Below are 24,851 nucleotides of genomic sequence, written 5' to 3'. Positions count from 1 at the left end.
CTAAACTTTATGGAATATTCTATTAAATAATTCTAAAACCCACAAGCTACCCTTATTTGCATTTAAAAAAATCTATCCTTATTTTATTTTATGTGACCATTTTGTCCTTTTAATTTAATTTATTTATATCCATATTATATTAATCCATTGTGTGGAACTTTAGTTGACCAAAATTTCTATTGTGAGGATAGAAAATGTAATTTGAATTTGGGTAAATTTTTTAAACTATCCTTATGGTTTAGCTAATTAACTAAGTATACTCTTATATATTTTTTACTATTATCTAACAGTACCCCTACTGTTTTTGACAATTGACTAACTTTACCCTTACCGTTAAGATCCATTAATATTCTATCAAAACTCGCATACACGTGAAGTATAAATTTTTTTAAACCCAATTTTACTCTTACCATCTTCTTCTTTTTAGCAGTGGCAAACCGAACTGGTTGGTCCTTAACCAGTAGCAGCGATACCCCCTCAACCTCTACCCCCCCTCTCTCTCTCTCTCCACCTCTGGCCCCTTCATTCTCTCTCCCTTTTTGGTGCCACTTGTCTCACCACGCTGAAATGACCCTAGCCCATTGTAGTCATCGACCTCATCAATGACTTCTAGGGTCTCCCAATGCCATTCTTGGAATTGCTCTCTTCACCCTGAAAACAAACAATGCTCTAAGACTATAACGAAAGAAACAAACATGATTTATTGTGTTTAATTAGAAGAGGTACGGGGAGGAGATGAGGTGGTATAAGGCCTATGAATTAAACTGAAATGCGGTGCGGCGAATTAAACCGCACTGCTGCTCCCTTGAGAACCGCTCGGGGACAAAGCGGTAGTATGATTAGTTCTCAATGGTGCGGTACGGTGAATTAAGCAGTTTGGGGAGAGAAAACAAACATGATTTCAGTAAGAAAGCAATTTTGTGGCAACTCAATATCCTGATTAGTTCTCAATGGGGCAGATCATACTACCACCGCTGGATCGAGTTGCAGTGGTGGGGCGGAACAAGGGAGAAAAAAAAAAAAAGAAAAGAAAAAGAAGAAGAAGAAGAAGGAGGGAAAAAGGAAGTTGCTACCACCATTGGTTCGAGTTGCAGTGGCAAGGCGGAACATGGGAGAAAAAAAGAAAAGAAAAAGAATAAGAGGAAGACCGAGGGAGAAAGGGAGAAAGGAAGTTGCTACCTCCGTTGGTTCGAGTTGTAGCAGTAGTGGCAGAAAAGGGGAGAAAAGGAAAAGAAAAGAGTGCATGTCCTCAGTACCCGTTCAATGATTCTGCTAGACATCTTGCTCACAATCTGCCCGTTAAGCTTGTTAAGGGAAACCTCATAAGAAGAATAGAAGGATCTTTGAATTTGATTTAAAGGAAAAATGGACATTTTAGCCCTTCTGTGAATATTTTAACAGCAATGGTAATTTTCCAAAACAGTAGGGGTAGCATTAGACAATAGTCAAACAGTAGGGTTATACTTAGTCAATTAGCTAAACCATAAGGTTAGTTTAAGAAATTTAAGGTATTAACTCTCATAATCATCACGCTCTAATTGTGATGACATAAAATATAATTTGAACTATTACTTTCATCTCATTCAATTCCCTTTCGTTAAGTCTTATATTTAAGATGTTAACTCTCATTCTCTTGCATTGAATTTTATATTTAAGTTTTTTCCAATAACAATTTGTATCAATTAGATATGTTTCCAATATTTTTAATAATATAAAAACCATGTTTTTGAAATCAACACAAAAACAAAGCTATATTTTCGTCTTGGTGGTGGGTAAGCAATTCAACCATTTGGGTGAAATGGGTCAACTCATTTTGTCATAGTTAAATAATATTTTTTTAAATATAAAAAATAAAAAAGAAATTAGCACATCTCTAATATTGTATATTAGTTATATTAAAGAATAGCAAGTGTGATAAACAATAGTTGTTTTTATTAACATTAAAAATGAAACACAAAATTTCAAACTGCCCCAAAAATGATTTTGTTTGCATATTTGTGGTGGGTTAATAGTTCAATCTTTTGGGTCAAATGTAGCAAGCCTCAATGTTGGAATTAAATAATAAAAATTTAAAAGAAGATAAACACAACAAGATAAAAACGTTAAAAAATTCAATAATATTTTATATCAATCATATTAATTAGTAAAGAAATATAAGTGTCATAAACAATATTTGTTTTTTTTTCCCCATGACAGAAATGAAATTTAAAATTTAAAATCAACCAAAAAATGAAATTGGTTTTCTATTTGGTGGTGGGTCAAAAGTTTAATCTTTCGAGTCAAATGTTCATTGATATCATAATTAAATAAAAAAAAGTTAAACAAGAAGATCATAAACATAAAAAATTATGAAGAAAAACATACGTTTTATAGAAAACATTTGAACATATGTTTAATATTATACTTTCATCATATCAAGCAAAGTTAACAAAAAATTGAAAGAAAAAGAAAATTTTGAGCACATATATTAAAGAAAGAAATGTGTTAGAGTGTCAACTCAAAAATGGAATTGTTTTCATGTTTGGTGGTGGGCCAACCATTCAACCTTTCCAGCCAAATGTATCAACCCTTCATGTTGTAACTAAATAATAAAAATTTAAAAGGTAAAAACATAAAAAATTATATAAAATACAACATTTTGTAGAAAACATTTGGATAAATCTCTTTTATCATGTATTCATCTTATTAAATAAAAAAATGTGATAAATAAAAATTTATTTTATACATATACAATTATAAAAAATTCAGAAGCATTTTATTACTATCATAATCATCATTACGTAAAACACATGCATAGTGGCCAATTTTTCTAAAATCCTCTCACATGGTACACTCAACCTTCTTTCTACAGAGTTCATCTTGATGATGCCTTAAGAATGATTATTTTATCAACCCCTTGAGAATGATTATTTTCATCATTTTGATATAGGTTATTCATCGGTGTATGCTGTTGGCTCATAGAATCTTTAATGGATAGTTTAGCAATTTTATGTTTACCATCAACTCATTTTAGTATGCGTTACTTGATTTGTCTTCAAAATCAATAAAAAAGTGGTTGATATGGTTGATGAATTTTTTTTTTTTTTTGGGATTTTTTTGACAATTAGCCATTAAGCACATTAGGCGCCCTATCAGTATAATAGTAAATAAATATTTTTGTATTAAAAAAGGGTTAAAAGAATTTATCACTATTTAAACCTGCCAAATAGAAAAACACCTCATTGATGAACCAGGGGTTACTGCTGAAATCTAAGTAAGTCGGAGGGGGTTTTGTAATAAAACAATTAAACAAAATTCAACTTTCAAGGGGCTAAGTGTATCTGCTCTAAAGTACAGATGGTTATCTAATAAGTTGCTCAATTTTGAGTTTCTTGTACACACGGAGTTTTTACAGATTTTTCGATTTCTCCGGTTGCAACAGTTACCCTCTCTTGATTTCTTCGCCCTACAGACGAAGAGCCTTTTGTCTCATTGATCTATTTCTATGGGTTCCACCATGTCGTCTGTAGAGCGGATAACTGTAGAATATGCCTAAAATCGTTGTTTAGTTGCATTCCTCTTATTTCTTCACGTTTTTCAGTTTTTGGGTTCGTAGTCTCTCTCAGGCATCCTTTCTCTTTCCTCATCATCTCCTTTTCAAAATCTAATTGATTGTCCACCCTCAGGCAAAATTTGGGAGTTGTCGACCGTTTGGGTGCTCAATTCGCTAATGAGTATGTATGAACCAGCAAAATAGCAGAAGAATCCACTCAAATTCCACTGTGTACAAATAGCTCAGCCTTGGTCTCTGTTAATTGATAGACACGCTCTATCTTCTTTCCTTTTCTTTGCTTCATCTTATCTGGGTTTCTTCCAAAATGGGAAAAAATCAAGCCTACAAAGCTATGCAGAGGGCGAGACTGGGTTCAAGCTCGGCCGGGCCGGAAGAGATGGAAGACGGCATGGTTTGTACCCTTTCATACTATCTCTGATTTTGTAATTTATGGTTCTTCTGTATTGGCAACCAAAGAGTTTCACTTTTTGGTCATGGCTATTTTGTTTGTAGAAACATTGTCTCTCTTTATCTGTTTCCTCGTATTTCTTGGTTGCGTTTGTGGGAAATACCCTTTTCCTGTTGATGGCTTCTGTCAAATGTTTTAAGGGTATGTTGGTAGTGGGTAGTGAGAACTGAGAACTGATAAAGAATTTAGATTGTCTGAGATTCTAGGCTTTTTGTGATTGGGTTGCTTGTGTTGTTATGGGTACTAAGTAATTTAACCTCCTGGAAACTTACCATCGAGGTATGCTTTTAAAACCATTCAATATTCAATTGATAATTTATTTGGAAACATAGAGTTCTGGTTTCTTAGAGACAATTGGGGCTTTCAGTTAATATGATGATGTGGAAATTGAGGTGATGAAATAGAAAGGTAAGTAAACGCCTTAATATGTTCTATTATTCTGGGTGACGTGTAGATCACTACTAAAAATTTATAGGAAGAAAAGAATTTCTGGGTGACATGTAGATCACTATTCTGGGTGACATATTTAGAGGTATGGTTATCAAGAAATACCTTTTTTATGCAGTAATTTCTTGATCTTTTTTTGAAAGCTAAAATGATATTGTATTAATGGAGGGAGAGGGTCCTCACGCCGAAAGATATTGCAAAGCTGATATATCCGTGTATCATTTTTATATACACTGATATCATACACCTGTTCCCAAATGGTTATTTTCTAGTGATACCAACAAATTCATTGCGAATTCTAGCCCAAAAAATAATGAGCCTTTCCATCTCGCCAATCAAAGCTTCAGTTGGCATTTTCTTGTTAACAGATATTCTTTGGTTCTGCTCGTGCCATATTGACCACCATACGTTCTTGTTGTTTCATAAACAATTAAGATCTATTACTGTGAGAAGGGTATATCCCATGTGGAAAGAAAGACTCAAGATTTGCTGTTGAGATCTTATCATTGTTTTAAAAGGCATTTGAGGCTTATTTTTTGATGCTTTCCTCAAGGCAAGCCTCAAGGAAAATACCTGGAGGCTCAAGGTTGAGGTTCATAACATATAAGGCATATTCTTCATACCTTCAGATTCCTTATGTGTGCTTGTATATGAATGTCAGATTCCTTATGTGTGCTTGTTCTCTGCACTTATCTATGCTTCAACATATTTAAAACAGTTTTGGGATATTATTTAATTTTTGGAGATTTTCAATGTGTAAGAATGTGATGGCTTTCTCTGTAGTTTTATATTCTTATAGTCCTTGTTTATGTGATCATTTATTCATTTACATGCTTTTCTACATAAAAGTTACTTGTGTACTTGAGTCTTTCTATGGTACTGAAAAGGTATGTACCTTACAAATTCATAACCAACCAAAGAGTTTTTTTTTTTTTAAATTCGTTTTAGGTAGGTACCTTTCTGTACCACAGAAATTTCCTATATACTTTCATTCATTTTAGTTTGGTGTTTTTCTTAAAATATTAGTAACCAATGATGCTTAAGCCTTATTGTTTGAGTGAACATTGCTTATATTTACCAAAATTACCTGTCAAAACAAAGTCTTACAAAATTATGTGCTGGGTTGACTTAAAAATCTGTTGATAATCTCATAAAATTCTTTGAACTGAGATGGTTTGGTAGGGATATAAATTGAATGATGCTTGAATTTCATTTTCTAACTTAAGTTTAATTTTCCCTCAGATGGTATTCTTATTAATTTTGAGTAGACTTGGAATTGCTATAGGATCTTGGTGCCTTGAACTCAGTTCTCCAAATATTACTAACTTTATCTCAAACAACTCGAGTGAAGTTTTTCATGCATATGAAAAGAAAAACTCAAGTGAAGCTGTTGGCTCTCCTAAAAATATCAATAAACAGAACAAATATATTAAAATAGAAATTTTTATATATATGTTTTAGATTTTTTTGGTCTAGTATGGGTCAAAATGTACCCAATTGTGATTAAACAAATAATTTCATATTGTAAATTTCTTGCTTTTGCATGAGTTTCTTTTAGTAATATTGAATTTTGCAAAGTACTACTAGAACTATCGATGATTGATGAGCTGCTGGCTGCATTTATCTAATATTGGAAATACATTTATTGTTTTGACTTACATATTTTTCTCTTACCACATTGTTTATACTCTAACTTAATAGAATCTTATTAGTTATCATCTAGGAAATGTAAAATTATATTGGAAATACATTTAAAGGATAATCCTAGACCCTCTCAATTGGGACAATTTTCATGAATTCAGCAAATTTCTGGGAAATTGTGGACCTCAAGGTTCAAATTATTTATACTATACGCCCTGTAACAGGCATATCGTATCGTATCGTGAGGTTTCGGACACACCTGTTTAAAGGTATTTTCAGGAAACCACTTATTTTATTTATTAAATAATATAAAACATCTATAAAAATGAAAGTTAGAAAAAAAACTAAAAAAATGTGCATGGTTTAAAGTGTCAATACACCCCTGCCAATACATTTGGGTGTTTCAATACTTTAAACCATGGTGGACTGTGATAGAAATCTTTAATTGCATGACAAAGTAATATATTGTGTGCAATGCAACCATAGTTTTCAGTGAATTTGTTGCAATCTATTCTTACTATTGATTTTGTTGGGAGGATCTTAGTAGTATCTTGAACTATTTTCATTTCCTGGATTTTTACTGATGAGGACAGTCACAGGTGGATGGTTCTTTTCATTCACCAGAGTGGCATGCTGCTCGTTTGGCTAGTCTCAAAACTTCTCACACAATTACCTGGGAAGAGTTCAAACAGAAACAGAAGGTAATATCTCCTAAAAAGCAAAAACTTTTGGTCTTTTGAACAGCCAATTTTGAAACTTTAATTCCTTTTGTATTCCTTTTGTATTTCCATTTTGATTTTCCATTAGCAACATGCCAACCCTTGCAATATTAGCCATGGAAAGCTATCATCAATCATTGTAATAGTTGGGTTTGGGGAAGATCCATACATGCTTATGTGTAGACCCTATTGTATTTGGAGGGCATGGATTCAATTGGGTCCTGGTCCAGGTATAGAAATGCACCCCTTGGTTCTGGACCTGTGCCTGCATTTTCTTGGTATGGTGATAACTAATTGGATATTTAGTTATGGACCCAATTATTATTTGATAATTATAATAATTGGATATTTAGTTATGGTGATAAATAGAAGTAGTTATTCATGTGATAAATATAATATTTAACTATTTAAATCATCTATTTTTTAATTTTTGTTTCTTCTTTTTTTGATAATTAATAGAGATATATTGTATAAATTGCCAGAAAAAGGCAGAAGCCCTGACTGTTCAGAGTTGACAGTAGGGTAGGGTAAAGGAGGGATAGAGAGAAAGATACCTCTCTAAGGCTCTTAATCTTCTCTTGTTTGATTTATATGGTTGCTTGCCATGGGTTTTTTGAGCGTTGAATGCGTGATTATACTTTTTCTAAAGGTTCCTTGAAGGTTTATTTTCCAATTCCATGTTTTTAGAAAATTTCCTTATTTTTTTTAATATTCAAATATTTTAGTGAAGCTAAAAAAAGTATCCTTGAAATTTCCTCATCTCTGCATGGTGAAATGTTCATTGATATTGAAATTAGTAACAATGGTTGTAGAGCATCTCCACCTCTCATTTTACCTCCTTTATGTAGTCAGGTGCTATTGCTACTGCAAATTTAGCCTCCACATTCTCTTTATAGCCTTGGATCATTGATTCAGGGGCATTTGACCACATACTGGTATGTCCTATTTTACATCTTACTAGTTATGTTCTAGCAGAAATGGTCACTATTATTATTTCCCTCACCTCAGTAGCCTTTTCCTGCAAAAGAGATTTGGAGTAGACCTGTCCTTCCCAAGATTGTGGCTTTTTGTTGGGAAGTTTTATGAGATTAATAGCTTTGATGTTCTTCAAAAAAGAAAACCTAATTAGTGACTATCTCCTCACTAGTGCACTCTTTGTAGAGCCTCTGGTGAGACTTGCTTTCATGAGTAACTATTCTTTGGACTGTTTGGGAAGAGAGAAATGCATGGATTTTCAAAGAGCAGGAGAGAAGCAATGAGGCACTAATTCAATGGATCACAACAAGGGTGGTACTGTGGGTTAAATCCATGAATATTTTCTCACCTTTATTTGTTGAAGACATTATCAGTATTCAGGAAATGGGGTGAAGTGGCCGGATCCTCCTCTAGGAAAAGCAAGCAGCAAGGATTTGGGACACCACTAGAAAAGGAATTTATTAATCTCAATTTTGATGGCAGTAGCATTGGGATTTTGGGGCCATTTGGGGTGGGAGGGGGCTTTTAGAAATGAGGAGGGTCATGTGATAGTAATTTTCTCAAGTCAGTGAGTTCTATTGGGCATGGTGATTCCTTAAGTGCACGGACTACAGTTGCTAGCAATAACCCAAGGAGTGCAAAAGGTACTTGAAATGAAGATAAGTAAATCATAAACAGTTTCTCCTGTGCATGTATTGGTGAGTCCTAATTGGTGTATTCTTTGCAATGCTAGTGATGAACCTAATTATCACCTACTAATCTCCTGTCCATTTATTGTTGATATTTAGGAATGGTTTCTCTCATTTTTTTGGGTTCAAGTGGTTTCAACTGGTTAGTGTGCAGAATTGTTCTCTCTTGCAACAACGAGACAAAGAAGAAGAAGGGGAAGAATAGTATAGAGATGTGCAAGAGCTGCCATAGCCCATATTATGGACTGTGTGGGAAGAAAAGGAATGTAGGAATATTCAAAGAAAAAGAACTTGAGAGATGGTAATTGAATGCACTAAGATTAGAGCTGTCTTTTGGATCATATCTTTGGAGACCTTCAAGACATTTTCATTTGATGACGTAATTTGGAGGTGGGCAAAGGTGGCTAATTCATCTTTAAGAAGGGTAAGATCAATAGAAGGTGGGAACCTCCAGAGGTGGGATTTCTCAAACTCAACTTTGATGGAAGTAGCATGGAGAATCTGTGTCCTTCAGGGGTGGGGAGGGGTAATAAAGGATGAGCAAGGAGTTGTGAGAGCTATTTTTTTCTTGACCAACTGGGGAAAGTGGTTCTTTTAGGGCTGGGTTAGTGGCAACCCTAGAAGGCATTCAAGAAGCAGATGAGATGAATGTTTGGAAACTAGTATAGAAGGAGACTTGAAGGTGATAATCAGCTGGCTAAAGAATGGGGAAAAAAACCTTATGTATATATGAAATGGGATAAAGAAACAAGGTAGCTACTGGCTAACTCTTAGGTAGGTTGATAATTCAACTAAGCAAGGGGTGAATAGAAATCAATTGTTTTGGGTGAATTTGTAAAGATAGGTAGCTACTGGCTATGTCTGTTACATCTTGCCCAAGATATTACAACTTGTGAATCCCCTTCCACTTCCACTTATCGAAAACCCAATTGCTTTGCCAACTGGAGCCCCTGCAGTAATGCCAATAACTCTGCCTTTGTTGAATTTGTAATACCAATTGGCCTTGAATATAGAGCCAATATCCTACATTCCACATTCCTGATTGCTCCCTTATTCCTACCACTCCGTATTGCCCATAGAGCTTCCATCAAAATTCAATTTTACTTTGTTAACCTTTGGTAGTTTTTACTCAACTCTTAGAATTTCCTTTTCTCTAGAGGGCTGTGCTATTTCCTTCCATGCCCTTAGGATGTCAGCTAGTGAGAAAAGTTGAAAACTGTCTAATGTTTTTATCCACTATGCAACCCTCACTTTTATGCTGTCAATGACCTCTTCCAAATTTCTACTTTTCTAGCAAAAGTTCTGTTATTTCTTTCCTCCCATACTCCCCAAGCAACAACTGCTTTAGTAGCTCTCCACATTATTCTCCCTCTTTTCTTTTGTTGCCTCAAGAAGTTAGGATTGAAAATGTCCGTCACCTCTTGGGGAGGGTCCCACCTGCAGCCAAAGAGAGAACAAAAAAATTCCCAAATATGAACTAGCACAAAGGAGCAAGAGATCAATAAATGGGAGAGGGACTCTCCACTATCTTTACAAAGAAAACACATATGAGGAGAGAGGCAGTTGGAAGGTCTCCTTTTCTGCAGTAAATCACATGTATTTTACCTTACCAAGGAAAAGAGTCCAACAGAAAGCTTGAATTTTTGGTGGGGTAGGCTTGCTCCATATTTCTTTCACCAGGAGAACCACCCCTTTTTTTTCTTATTGGAAATGGTCCAGGAGAACTATCCCTTGGGGTCTAAGTAGATGCAAGATGTTTGAAGAAAGAGGAGCAAGAGAAGAGCCCATTTGGGGAGATTACCCAGAACCTAGAATCCTTTAAGTAAACTATCTATAAGGTTCCAAGAAGATCAACCAACAAATTGCACTCTCTATCCCTAAGGCCTCTTCTGAAACCAAGGTTCCAGTTGATACCTGAATGGGAAGCCACGCCTAGATATTCCATTCTGGAAATCAGAAATAGCATAAAGGTCGAGGAATTGATCTTTTAGTGGTGACTCCCCTACCCAAAGGTCTTCCCAGAGGCGGATTCTTTCCCCTTTTCCCACATCATACCAGATGTAACTAATGAACGTAGGGTAAACTTTGTGAATAGCTTTCCAAGGAGAGGCTGAAGTTGAGTGATCAGCCAATTTAGCATCCCAACCAGACTCCAGTACAATCTAGACCATAAATGCTTGCAATTACTTTGTGCCACAACCTGTCTCTTTCAAAGAAAATCTCCACAACCATTTACCCTACAAGGTGGTGTTCCTATGAGCAATGTTTCCTAATACTAGACCCCTTGACCTTTTGGCTTGCTAACCTGTACCTACTTTCAGAAGGTTGCTGGTATCGTGTGTGGCTAGTTTCGGAAGTGGAAGCGTCTCTTTGGGGAAGAAGTTCCAAGGTTGAAGATGCTGGCGTGGCGGGATGGTACACGTGGCGCACACTCGGTGGTGAACAACAGGGGCATGCAGAGAAGTCCCCTTGGGGAAGCTGAAAAGTTGTTAGCAGAGGAAAACCAAGCATCAAAAAATTTCAAATTAACAAGTGAGAAGGTGGGGCGGGCTTCCTATGCTGATGTGGCCAAAAGAAGGGGTGGGTCTGTCAGTATTAAGGGGCGCAAGGGCGATTCCGAACCAAACCAGATCAGACCCGATCACCCGATTCAATATTGGAGGTAAAAGCCGGCCCACGTGATTGCTTAAGTGATCACGTGGGTAGGGGCATTTTTCGTGCGACACTAGACCGAAAGACTGGTCTAGCTTCTTCTCCACCGAAGCCTGTTAGGGCTGGTTTCAACCGGGTGTCGAAGATTGGCCCCCAAACGTCAGTTGCAGTGGGCTGCACGCTCAGATGGAAGATTCGCAATGTGCGGAGCATTCCGTCTCAGGCTGGCGAGCTCCAAGGAGTGCTCAATCTAGTGCGATTGTTGGGAAGGAAGCGGAAGTTGATTGGGTGGCTTGTAGCGTGGAGGGGGTTGACGAAGAAGATGATTCGGATGGTTCTACCAGTCTGGACAGTGTAAGGGAAGAGATCTGGCAGCTAGAAGAAGTGGAAGACACGCTAAACCTAGGGCGCCTCTTTTCGGAAGAAGCTGGAAGTGAAGTCCTCTTTGGTGAGAAGTCCCGAACTGTTGGAGGAGAAGAGGTCAATATAGCAGAGTGCAAACAAATTCTAGGGAAAGGAAAGGGCAGGAAACTTTGGGAAACAAAGGAGAGGAATGGAAGTGGTGAGGGTAGGGGTAAAGGTGAAGGGGTAGAGGAAGGTAGAGATAGAGATGCAAGACTTTGGGAAATTTTTAGGAGGTTAATGGATGAGCTTGGGGAAAATAACACGCAAAAGGAGAGGGCAGAAGACTTAAGTATAGGAAATGAGATTACGGGGGTAGGAAGAGGCGAAGAAATAAATGAGGATGGGGGCTCTGAAGAGCAAGAGATTATGGAGGTGAATAGTGAGGATACTGTGGCAGCCTTAGTGGGGAAACTGGGGTGCAAATTAAAAGACCCAAATGATCTCAAATTTTTTCTGCAAATGGAGGGGGTAAGGTGAGGAAGAGAAAACTGAATGAGGTTGAAAGACTGATGAGAGATATTGGAGGGGATAAGAATGCTGGTATCAAGGGGGATAGGAGGAAGGGGGTGAAGTAATGAGTCTATGGGCTTGAGGGGAAAAGAATAAGACAGTAAAATGAAAATTGTCAGCTGGAATGTTAGAGGGTTGGGTAGTGCTAGGAAGAGGGAAGTAATTAAAGAGGCAATCGAAAAGGTTAACCTAGATATAATTATGATTCGGGAGAAAAAGAGAGCAGATTTTGATGCTAGGTGGGCTAGGAGTATATGGAGAGCTAGGGGGGTTAGTTGGACTGCACCTTCATGGGGATCTGCTAGGGGAATATTAACTTTATGGAAGAATGAGGTGTGTATAGCAATGGAGGAATTAATAGGCCAATTCTCAGTTTCGTTGAAATTTAAGCAAGTGGAGGATGGTTTTGAATGGGTGTTAACAAATGTCTATGGACCTAATGATTATAGAGAGAGGAGGAATCTGTGGGAAGAATTGGGGGGTGTAAGGGGATTGTGGGATGGACCGTGGTGTTTAGGAGGCGATTTCAATGTAATTAGGTTTTCGGAAGAAACAAATAATCCTAGACAGAGGGTGACCACGAGAATGAGGAAGTTTGATCAATTTGTGGAAAGCTTTTAACTTAAAGAGATTCCATTGGCCCGTAGTAGTTACACTTGGTCCAATTGACCCGTCATGATTGGTGTGGAAGAGATGGGAAGCACAGGGCCTGCCCCGTTCAGATTTGAGAACATATGGCTATTTCACCCAGGTTTTATTTATAAAATCAAGGAGTGGTGGTTAGAGAGTGATCCTGTAGTAGAATGGAAGGGAATGAGGTTCCATAAGAAATTACAACTATTGAAGGGTAAAATCAAGGAATGGAACAACTTAGAATTTGGGAGGTTGGAAGAAAGAAAGCAAACTGTAATTGATCAATTGGAAGAGCTGGATGGGAAGGAGGGGAGGGGAGATATAACACAGGAGGACAAAGAACAGAGGTGGAATTTGTGGAAACAACTGGAGGATGAATTGTTTAAGGAGGAAATCAGTTGGAAACAGAAGTCAAGGTGTAGGTGGTTGAAGGAGGGGGATAGGAATACCAAATTTTTTCATTGTTTGGCAAGTGGGAGAAGAAGGAAGAATTTTATTTCAAACTTGGAAATAGAGGGGATAACCTTATCTGATCAGGGGGAGATTTCTAGGGAGTTTTCTAACCACTTTAGGTCTATATACAGAAAACCCTTAAGTAATAGGGAATGGATTGAGGGGATGGAATGGCCAAGGCTGAGATCAGAAGATAGGGAGTGGTTGGAGAGAAAATTTGAGGTGGAAGAGGTTAAGGAGGCAATATTTTCCATTATTAGATCAAAGGCTCCGGGCCCAGATGGTTTTACGGTGGCATTTTACTAGGATTGTTGGGAGGTTTTGAGGGAAGAGCTAATGATAGTTTTTGAAGAGTTCCAAAGAAGAGGAGTGATTAACCTGACCCGTGGTTGAATTCTACATTTATTGCTTTGTTCCTAAGAAGAGAGAGGCAACACATCCAAGGGATTATAGACCTATTAGCTTAGTGAACAGTTTATATAAGATCATTGTGAAGGTTTTATCCCTTAGGATTAGACAGGTGCTCAATACCATCATCTCAACTAATCAAGGAGCTTTTGTAAGGGGCAGGCAAATCACTGATCAAATTCTTATAGCAAATGAGAGTGTGGAGGACTTTAAGAGATCTAAGAAGAAGGGGTGGTCCGTAAGCTAGATTTGGAAAAAGCTTATGACTTGGTAGACTGGTCCTTTTTGTTGGAGGTGATGACTAATTTTGGGTTTGGAGATAGATGGTGCAAATGGGTGTTGGGGTGTACTCGGTCTTGTCACTACTCTATTTAGGTGAACAGAATGGTGGTAGACTTCTTCCCAACATTGAGGGGAATAAGACAAGGAGACCCCCTTTATCCTTTTTTGTTCACCTTGGTTCCTGAAGTATTAGGGAGTTTAATCTCTAAGGTAGATTCTAGAGGGCTAATTAAGGGATGGAGAGTATACCACTAACACACTTGCAATTTGCAGATGATATGATTTTGTTTTGTGAGGGGGGTGGGACATGAATTGGATTAGGAATGTGAAACTTACAGTACAACTATTTGAGCAAATGTCCAATCTGAAAGTTAATTTTGATAAAAGTTGTGTTGTAGGTGTGAATATGGGGGAAAGTGAGATCCTTGAGTGTGCAAATATTTTGGGTTGTGGAGTATCGAATTGGCCTTTGATTTATCTCGGTCTTCCTCTAGGAGATAATCCTCAAAAAGGAAGTTTTTGGACTCCTATAGTGGAGAGGTTTGAAAAGAGACTTGCTTCTTGGAAGAAAAACTACCTATCTCTTGGGGGGAGAATTACCTTAATCAGGTCTACCCTAGCTAATCTGCCCATCTATTACCTTTCAGTCTTTAAGGTGCCTGCAGAGTGGCTAGCAAGTTGGAAATATTAATGAGGGACTTCTTGTGGGAGCCGGGGGAGGAAAAAAAGGATCATAGGGTTAGATGGGAGATGGTGTGTAGGAATAAGCAGGATGGAGGGCTAGGCATTGGGAATATAAGGAAGAGGAATTTGGCTTTGCTAGGAAAATGGCTATGGAGGTTTTCTTTGGAGAGGGAGAAACTGTGGACTAAGATAATTTGTAGTATTCACGGGCTTGTAGAGAAATGGTTGGGACTTTGGGATTCTGGCTGTGGCTACAAGAGCATCACCATGGAAATCCATCCAAGATATTTTGCCCCTCTTCTCTCCTTGGATCAGGTATGACTTACACTCGGGTAATCTCATAAAGTTCTGGGGACATGTTTGGGTTGGGGAGACCCCTTTGAAAGAACAATTTCCAGCTCTATTTGCAATCTCCACCCTAAAATGAACCAATTACCAATTTCCTCGTTTCCTCAAACTCAAATTCTGGGTTTGCTTGGAACTTGGGTTTGAAAAGAGCACTTAGGGGACACAAAATTGGATAATGTTTCAACTCTTTTGTCCATTCTTGATGGGATTTTCTTGGAACCCACAAAGACAGATAGTAGGATCTGGTCTCTGTCTCCTTCTGGATCCTTTACTTGTGCATCCTTCTTTAAAGCCCTGATACAACCAAAAACTCCTATTGGACTGTCATTCCCTGTCAAGGAAGTGTGGTGTATATACCTCCGAGGGTTGGGAGCTTTTGTTGGGAAGTTTTCCTTGAAAGAATCAACATAGGTGACCTACTTCAAAGAAAAAGACCCAATAGTTGTTTATCTCCACACTGGTGTGTTTTATGCAAAGCTGTTGGTGAGTCTGGGTACTACTTACTAATATCTTGTGTTTTGGCAAAAAATATTTGGGATTGGTTTGCTTCTTTATTTGAGTGCAGGTGGACACCTCCAACTAGTCTGCAAAGCTTGTTTTCCTCTTCACCTATTGAATGCCCAACGAAAAGATCAAGAATTATGTGGTGATGTGTGAGAGCTGTTGTTTGTTGGACATTATGGGAGGAAAGAAATGCAAGGATCTTCTCGGAAAAGGAGAGAGGCTTGGAAAATATGGTAGAGTTGATTCATATAAGAGTAATACACTGACTGAAGACAATGAAGGAGTTTATAGATTTTTCAACAAACGATTTGCTAAGAAAGTGGAAAGAAGTTGCTAGCTCAGTTACAAGGAAGAAGACTTTGAATCTCATGTGGAATCCTCCACCTCCTGGTTTTATCAAACTAAATTTTGATAGCAGTAGCATGGGGAATCTAGCGCTTTTGGGTATTTGGGGGGGGGGTCCTAAGGGATGAGGGAGGCAATGTAATAGCTTTGTTCTCTAGTCCAATTGGAGTGGGAGACTCCTTGAGGGCTGAGGTGTTAGCAGTGTTGGAAGGGGTGCAAAGGGCCAAGGAAATTAAAGTTAAGAAACTGATTATAGAAGGAGATTCTGCGGTTGTTGTGGATTGGTTGAAAGAAGACACTTCCAAGATGTGGAGCTACAGCAATGAGAAGAGAAAATTCCAGTGGCTGATTAAGGATATGGAAGTCTTATGTACCTGGGTTAAAAGAAATGCTAATTCCTTTGCTGATGGATTGGCTAGGCAAGGAGTTTTTAGAAATTCTGGGTTTTGGGCTCAATTGTAAGGTTCTGAGTGTTTAAATCAGATGTATTTCTGTTCTGGGGTGTTAAGAATCTTTAGCTCCTCTTCCCTGTAACTTTTTTCCAATATTGATGAATTCTGTGGTTATTGATAAAAAAAAGAGAAGTGCTTCACTTCAAGATATTATATCTTTGGGCGAGGAAATCTAATTTATTGGAGTAGCAAGAAGCATGTGGTTGTTGTGAGGTCTTGTGCTGAAGTGGAATATAGGGCTATGGCCCATGGAGTAGTTGAATTACTGTGTCTGAAGATGATACTGAAGGACCTTGGTATGAAGGTAGAAGAACCTTTGAAGCTGTATTGTGACAACTATGCATCCATTAATATTGCTCATAATCTGGTGCAGCATGATAGGACCAGACACATTATTGACATTTTTTGAAAGAGAAGGTCCTATCCGGAGACATTTATTTTCTATATCTCAAATCGGATTTTTAGCTAGTGTTTTTACTAAGTGATCCTGGGATGATCCTGGGCTGGACCAGGGCAGGTGGCAGGCCAGGCCAATCCGAGCTTTGGGCCTATGTTTATATGTATGTATATTTTATATTATATGACATAATATTTTTATAAAATAGATTTTATAATTGACAAATATAAAATATTATTTATAATATATTATATGTGCCATTTTATAATATATAAATATAGTATAAAATAAAACATATATGTGTATATAGTTTATATATGTAATTTATAAATATATTGCGTGTCAGGGGGGCTAGAAATGATCACCCCTAAAGGGAGCTGCAAGGAATAAATGTATGGGTGTATTGGGCAAGCTAGGTATGACTGATATACATGCTTAGCTTAAGGGGAAAGTGTTAGAATATTTATGTTGATTGTAATGAGGGCAATATTGTAAATTCATTTTTCACTATATGTAGCACTCCTTTTGTTGACTAATCAATTGTATTGACAATTTAAGTCACTTTCTTCTTTTCTTCTTCTTATCTCTCTTCCTCGACTCTCTTCTCTTCCTCTCTTCTTGATCCCCTCTCATCAAAATCTAATTTGGTTGTTCCAAGAGGTTAGTTACCTTCTTGAGGATGAATTGGAGATGATGCACCATAATGTATCTCAATAGGAAAGCTCTGGCACTTTGATATATTCTCATATAGGTAAATGTGTGTCTACCTCCAATCTGCATCAACATCTTTGACATCTCACCATTCCAAGAGATTTGGTAGTTCTTCTACTACTAGGAATAAAGACCTTTAAGTTTGCTGGCATTGTTACCTTGATCATGTGTCCTTTTCTTATATAAAAGAAGTTGTCTCATCATTTGTTAGAGTCTTGCTTAGCAAAGGTTCTATATGATCTTGTGCTTCTCCAAAGAAAGATGACAAAAGGCCTCTTGAGCAAGTGGAAATGAACAAAAGATAAGCGAGTGGTTGATAATTTTGTTGCTTCTCTATCATAAGACACATGTGGGGATAAATACCCATTCTTTTGCCTCCATTGGCTCAAATCTCTAGTATTAATTTTCACCGCATGATTTCCCAAGAGAAGGATTGAAGCTTTGCAGGGATGGGCCTAGCTAGATAACTTTACCAGGATAAATATGAGGATTAGAGGCATTGCTGTCTAGAAATTTGAGAAGTTATGAACAAGAGAAAGAACTAATAGGATCAGCCCCCAAACCCTTGACCTCCACCTTCTCAGTCTGTGAAGGCATCCTTTTAACAAGTTCATGGGAGACAAAAATGCTTCACTTTCATTTTCCTTAGTTCCTTCCTCTTCTAAACCTTAAGTCCCATGTAATATCTGAAGAATATATACAAACCTAGGAGGCTTTGAATTGGATTTTTTTTTTTTTGATTAAGAGCTTTGAATTGGAATTTATATAGGGTGGTTGAGCATAGGAAGGGAAATCTCTGACATGAAGGTCTGTCCCCCCACCATAGATGCTCCTAGTCCTGAAGCTGAAGACCAATAGTAGTCCTACCTAAGAAAGGTGTCAAAGGTTGCATGAATGACATCAATTAGCTTTTACTGGTGCAACAAATGACTGTTGGCAATACTTGCATCTTTTCCATTTATTGATTCCATATTGCTCCTTATCACAGATTGCCATAGATGACCACCTTTCTCTTTAGGGAACTTTTGAAGTCATTTTGCCTAGCAATGAGGTATTCCTGTCTTCCAGTCCACCCATTCCCAGGATACCACCCTGTTTCCTGAGCCAACTCATTCTCCACTTTCATTAATAAATATAAAGTTTTCCTTTAGTTCCTCAATTTAATTATTTTTTGATCAGTTACATAGAATTTGATTAATATATGGAATAAAGCAAAATGCCCAGATATTTAAAGTTCCTTACTTTCATTACTAAATGAAAAAAAATGCATTTTGGCCCTTAGTACCTAGAAGAACTTCTATTGCTTAAATTTGCCATAGAGGTGATTTTCCTTAGGTTTCTCTCTAAGAAATTTTGATGGTGACATGCTGTCCAAAGTTAGACAACAGGGAAAGTAAAAAATGGCTCTAAGGCCTCAGCTGACTAATCATTATGTCTTCATATTAACAGATTACAATTCATCCGCAGGTCTCGGGGTCAAGGTTCAAAATATCAATACAGCCCAATACGCCGGTAGGGGTGTATTGGGCTGTATCGGCCCTCGCTCCTTTTTTTTTTCTTTGTGAACTGGTTCAGAGGGATCGGTCTAAGGCCCTTCTACCCCTTGAACATAGTTTTCAAGGCGTCTAGGCGATTCTGGGCGACACTGGGGCGCCTAGGCGATAAAAATGTTATAATATAAAAAACTGACTTTTGGCTAGTTTCCTAGTTTTATATACCAATCAACATGTATGTTAATTGAAAAAAATAGCAATTCTCTTTATTAAGAACATTAAATTTCCTCTAAAAATGTGGCAAATCATCACATCTAAAAGATAAAAATCTTTTACATATATTAATTTCATTATTTTCAAAAATAATACTACTATAATAAGTATTTAATAGAGCAAATTCATATCAATTAGCAACTAAAGAAGGTTATCTAGTCGCCTAGGCGGGCGCCTAGGTGACGCCTTGACAACTATGCCTCTGAACTGGGTTAAACCCCGAGACGCCCCCTATAGGGGCGTATTGGGAGGCTCCCGATACGGTCTGATATGTATTGAAATTTTGAACCTTGCCTGGGATTCCCCATTGAAGAACTTGCTTTGTCACTCTAGATTTTGGTCACTAGTAAAGAACTTGGCAGACCCATGAATCCACCTGAACAACCAATTCAAGCTTCTTCCATTAGCTTTAGCTTCTATAACAGAAAACTGAGGCAACCAAGGAGTCTGACTCCTCATTTATACATAAACATGAAATAACTACGTGGGAATCCTCTTTGTTTCGACTGCTGCTACAGTAACCTGAACCAACAAGAGGAAGGAGAAGAAGAGGAAGAGGAAGAGAAGAAGAAGAAGGAAAAGAAGGGACTGTCGAATCTGATTGGTAAACCCTATCAGTCAACCCCTTAATAGTAATTAGTCTCTAATCACTTCTACAAAGACTAAACTGCCCTTACTTAAGTGTGGGGCAGAGTGTCTCTACTAAAACTGCCAGATAAGCATACAACTTAACAGAGATAAGATGACTAAACTACCCTTATTCGGCTCACTTTAACACTCCCCCTCAAGCTGGAGAATATATGTTATATAATCCCAGCTTGTTACATAGATAGTTCACTTTCCCTGAGCTTAGAGCTTTTGTAAACAAATCTGCCAACTGATCATTCGAGCCCACATGTTTTGATCTTATCTCTCCAGCAAGAACCTTTTCCCTCACAAAAGTGGCAATCAACCTCTATGTGCTTCGTTCTCTCATGAAAAACAGGGTTAGATGAGATATGGAGTGCAGCTTGATTGTCGCAGTACAATTTCATAGGTTTGTCCATGTGGAACCCAATTTCTTGTAGGAGATTCCTCAACCACACTAATTCACAGGTAGTGTGTGCCATGGCCCTATACTCGGCTTCAGCACTGCTTCTAGCCACAACCGTTTGCTTTTTACTCTTCCACGTCACAAGATTTCCTCCAAGAAATGTGCAATAGCCTGTAGTAGATCTTCTGTCATTCACTGTGCCTGCCCAGTCTGCATCTGTGTACCCAACTATTTCAAGTTTTCCTCCTGGTTTATACAATAGTCCACGGCTTGGAGCTCCCTTTAGATATCTTACAATTCTAAGAACTGCATCCCAGTGAGGTATACGAAGGTTCTGCATGCTCGTGATAGTTAGATAGTTCAGCTTCCCCACTAGTCGTCTATACCTTCCAGGATCTTCAAATATTTCCCCTGTATCACTGCTCAACTTCACATTTGGTTCCATACGTGTCTTAGCCGGTTTTGCACCTAACAGTCCTGTTTATTCTAGTAGATCAAGAACATATTTCCTTTGGCACAGATTTACACCTTGTTTTGACCTGGCAACTTCTATGCCCAAGAGATACTTCAATGTCCCAAGGTCTTTTGTTTGAAAATGATTTTGCAGAAATACCTTTAGTTTGTCAATCCCCAATTTGTCACTGCCAGTAATGACAATATCATCCACATAGACCACTAATAAAATCTTTCCAGCTTCTGAGTCATAGCTGAACACCGAGTGATCAACCTGGCATTGTTTCATTCCAAAACTCTTCACCACTTCACTAAACTTCCCGAACCAAGCACGCGACGATTGGTTCAACCCATAAATTGCCTTCTTTAGTTTGCACACCTTTCCATCTTCCCCCTGAGCAACAAACTCAGGTGGTTGCTCCATATATACCTCCTCCACAAGGTCACCATGAAGGAAGGCATTTTTGCTGTTAAGCTAAAACGGAGGCCAATCATACATAACTGCCAGGGAGATTAGCACACGAACAGAGCCAATCTTAGCCACCGGAGAGAATGTCTCCATGTAGTCCACTCCATACAACTGTGAGTAACCTTTAGCAACGAGTCTGGCCTTCAGACGCTCCACACTACCATCTGGAGAGTAGAACTACGTTTACCTGTCCGTAAGGCAATGGGTAGGTCAAGTTCTGAGGGTTCAGCAACAGGAGCCATGACAGGATCCGCAGATAAGGTAGAAGATGGAGGAGGAGCCGGTGTTGTTCGACGTGTATACAATGGGTAGGTCAAGTTCTGAGGGTTCAGCAACAGGAGCCATGACAGGATCCGCAGATAAGGTAGAAGATGGAGGAGGAGCCGGTGTCGTTCGACGTGTATACACTTGTCGGATCGGTGGTCGTTCAGTGGTGATCTGCACTGGATGAGGTGATGAGTCTACTCCATCAGCAGCATCCGAAACTGGATCACTGACAGGAAGAGGAAGAGGAAGTAAGGGTGGAGACGAAGGTGCTTTAGGTCCTGAGAAGAAGGGGATAGACTCAAAAAAGGTGACATCAGGACAGACATAGCACTTTCGAGTAAGGGGATTATAACACTTGTACCCTTTTTGAGTCCGAGAGTAGCCAAGAAAGACACATTTAATAGAGCGTGCATCTAGCTTGTCTATTCCAGGACTCAGATTGTGGACAAAGCACACACAGCCAAAGACACGAGGAGTTAATGGAAATGGAGATAAGGTGGGGAACAAGATAGAGAAGGGGGACCGACCATGAAGAATGAAGTAGGGCATCCGATTAATGAGGAAACATGCAGTGAGTACAGCATCACTCCAAAACCGTTTAGGAACATTCATATGATGAAGAATAGACCGAGCAGTTCCAAAACCGTTTAACATCTGGAGTGAGGGGATGATAGACATTGAGTTCATTCCTTATATTCTTCATGCAGACATAGTACACTTCTAGGATTTTGTTTTCTTGTTGCAAATCAAAGTATTCTTGATAAAGTTGATATAACCTTGTAGTATTATCTTGTCTAGAATAAAGCTTCTTAGCATGTTCCCATTATATCCTTAGCCGTATCTAGGAACATGAAGTTGGCGCTAATTTTGGGTTCCATACTATTCCATAGCCAGGTCATGATTTGAGCATTTTCTTGTTCCCAATCATCAAATCCTGGAGAGTTAGCCGGTGGTTTGTCTTCTTTTACATGCTTCACTTTCCTCTTTGCCTTAAGGAACATTTCCATTGATTTGGCCCATGGAACATAGTTCTTCCCATTCGGTTTAATTGAGGTCGTCTGTATACCTAGGTAGTCAGAAGGGACCACCAGACTAGGTTTTTGATCATTATACCCATCTCCCATTGCTGCCATGGTACTCTTTCACCGTTGCCTCTAACCTGATTCTCAGCTACAAACTGAGTGCTGTTATTAGGAGTTTGATGTTCCAGCACCTATAGCAGCCCCTAAACACAATAATAGGTACACAAGCCTTGTTCTTGTTCACACTACTACTGATTTCACAACACCACGAACTACATTAACATCAATTCAACACTTACTAATCACATGCAAGCCCTCTTACAACCACTCAATAAAGATTGTGCATCACAAGCACCACCACATAGTCATATCTGTTACTCCCGGTACAGACCTGTTTAACACCTTTAAGAGGGCACTACACGACCACAAAGAACTCGACTAGGTCAATGCATTACACTTTACACCACTCGGCCACTTACAGCAGCCCTTACACCACTTGGCAACTTACAGCAGCCCCTACACCATTCGGCTACTGTACACACAGCCCGTTCTTGGGATTTTATCCAAGAACTAGGACAACAATAAACCTAGTTCCCTAGGTTCTGATCAGTATTAGCAGGTTCTTGAAGATTTTCTACCCAGAAATACCAGCAACACAAGGAGAAGAAATAACTGACCTTCTTTTGAGAGTCTCAACCAACCATTCACTGCTGAAGTCGTTTTTCTTAATGAAGAAGGTTATGCACAGCAGAGAGAGACGAGCTGAGGTGTTTCAGACCTAGGACGAACCAGTTTTCTCCATTGATAGCCTAGAAACAAAGAAAGAGAGGTCATGAACACTGCTGAGATGTTTCACGAACTGAAGTAGGTCAGGAACATGGCTCTGATACCATGTTTCGACTGCTGCTACAGTAACCTGAACCAGCAAGAGGAAGGAGAAGAAGAGGAAGAAGAGGAGAAGAAGAAAAAGGAAAAGAAGGGACTGTCGAATCTGATTGGTAAACCCTATCAATCGACCCCTTAATAGTAATTAGTCTCTAATCATTTCTACAAAGACTAAACTGCCCTTACTTAAGTGTGGGGCAGAGTGTCTCTAATAAAACTGCCACATAAGCATACAACTTAACAGAGATAAGATGACTAAACTACCCTTATTCGGCTCACTTTAACACTCTTCAATGACCAAATTGGTCCAGTTATGTCCTGCCACCAGGAGCTTCATTATACTACTAGTTTGTGAGCATAAGTTACCTGATGGTATGAGGCGAATGTCATATACTTTGGAGGAATAAGCTTCCAATTTGAACCTCAAAATATTCTCGATGCTACAATGTGACCCTCATATGCTTTGCAAAATACCATTTTTGTTTCTTTTCATCTCTTTGTAGTTTTGTACATATGACTGTATCAATGTGTTGCGCTGAATATTAGCTATATATGTCTTGTATTTATATTGTAATAGTATGTTCATATGATAATTTTATCCTTCAAAGAAAATAGAAACTATCCAACAACATGGTACTTGAGCATTGTTGTCATATTTATCAATCTATCTGGTCATGGAAGCCGGTTTAGGAACCATGACAATCATGGCTGTAGAACTTATGCCATATTTTTTCCATTGCAATTTCATTTATAAAATGCTAGTTTTTTTTTTTTATTTGAACTAAAAAGTTATTTCTGCCTAGTTTCTCCTTTATTTTTTTGATAAATAACAGACTTTTATTAAAAGATAATAATATAAAAGGTACAAAAGGAGGGGTAAAAAATCTTAACCCTCCCAAGAAAGCAATTCAGATTAAAATGTTGCCCAGAAGAAATTAACTCTTCCCACCCCTTGTTTGGCCAATGAATCTGCCAAGGAGTTGGTGCACCTCTTTATCCATTGAAACTTGACTTCCATATTTTGGGTGAGATGTCTAACTTTCTTTTTTTTTTTTCATTCAGAAACTTCGACAGACTAGGAGTATCCTTCATCAACCAATTTATAGCCAACTTAGAGTCACCTTCCACTATCAATTTTCTGATATTTAACTCTTGAGCTCTTTTTAACCCTTCCAAGACAGCCAATATTTCAGCTCTAAGAGAGTCCCCCCATTCAATAGAACCAGAATACAATGCAATAATTCGACCTTTATCATCCCTGAAGGCTCCCCCTATACTCGACAGACCTGGATTTCCTTCACTACTACCATCAAAGTTTAGTTTAGTGAAACCTGAAACTGGAGGGGACCAAATTGGGTGGGATACATTCTTTCTTGGAGCTGACCAAGTCACTTCTTTCCACTTTCTGATGATGTATCCTTCTGAATAATTTTCAAAACTTTGCAAAGTTTTAACCCAACGGATCACCCTTATAGAAATCAGTTCAATGATTACACCCTTATTTATTTCTTTCCCATGAAAGGTCCGTTGATTCCTTTCCTCCCAGACTGTCCAACATGCAGCTGCTCTTACACACCTCCACAGAATTTTCCCTCTTCTTCAGCCCCCTAACAGTAGTAGAATGAAATAGGCTTTGTACATTTGGAGGAGGGGTCCACCTGCCACCAAAAAGAAAGAAACCAACACCAGATTTCTGAAAC

General features: G+C 38.3%; 1 protein-coding gene across 4 annotated transcripts in view; it reads left to right on the top strand.

The window, feature by feature from the left end:
- Positions 1 to 3,323: 3,323 nt before the first annotated feature.
- Positions 3,324 to 24,851, top strand: part of LOC104598214 (stress response protein) — a 46,673-nt gene continuing 25,145 nt past the window's right edge. The window contains exons 1-3 of one of the 4 annotated variants that reach the window (XM_010260137.3): positions 3,324 to 3,587; positions 3,666 to 3,944; positions 6,683 to 6,790. In XM_010260137.3, the coding sequence (XP_010258439.1) occupies positions 3,858 to 3,944; positions 6,683 to 6,790 (195 nt within the window). In that variant the 5' untranslated portion in view covers positions 3,324 to 3,587; positions 3,666 to 3,857. Of the gene's footprint in view, positions 3,945 to 6,682; positions 6,791 to 12,459; positions 14,815 to 24,851 lie in introns of those variants that run through there. The other 3 variants (XM_088891316.1, XM_010260138.3, XM_088891315.1) reach the window with 3 other exon arrangements.

The sequence above is a fragment of the Nelumbo nucifera genome, chromosome 7, assembly GCF_055504915.1.
Source record: "Nelumbo nucifera cultivar China Antique chromosome 7, China Antique-T2T, whole genome shotgun sequence".
Lineage (NCBI taxonomy): Eukaryota > Viridiplantae > Streptophyta > Magnoliopsida > Proteales > Nelumbonaceae > Nelumbo > Nelumbo nucifera.
Note: the sequence above shows the minus strand (reverse complement) of the source record. Positions and strands in the feature narration are given on the sequence as shown.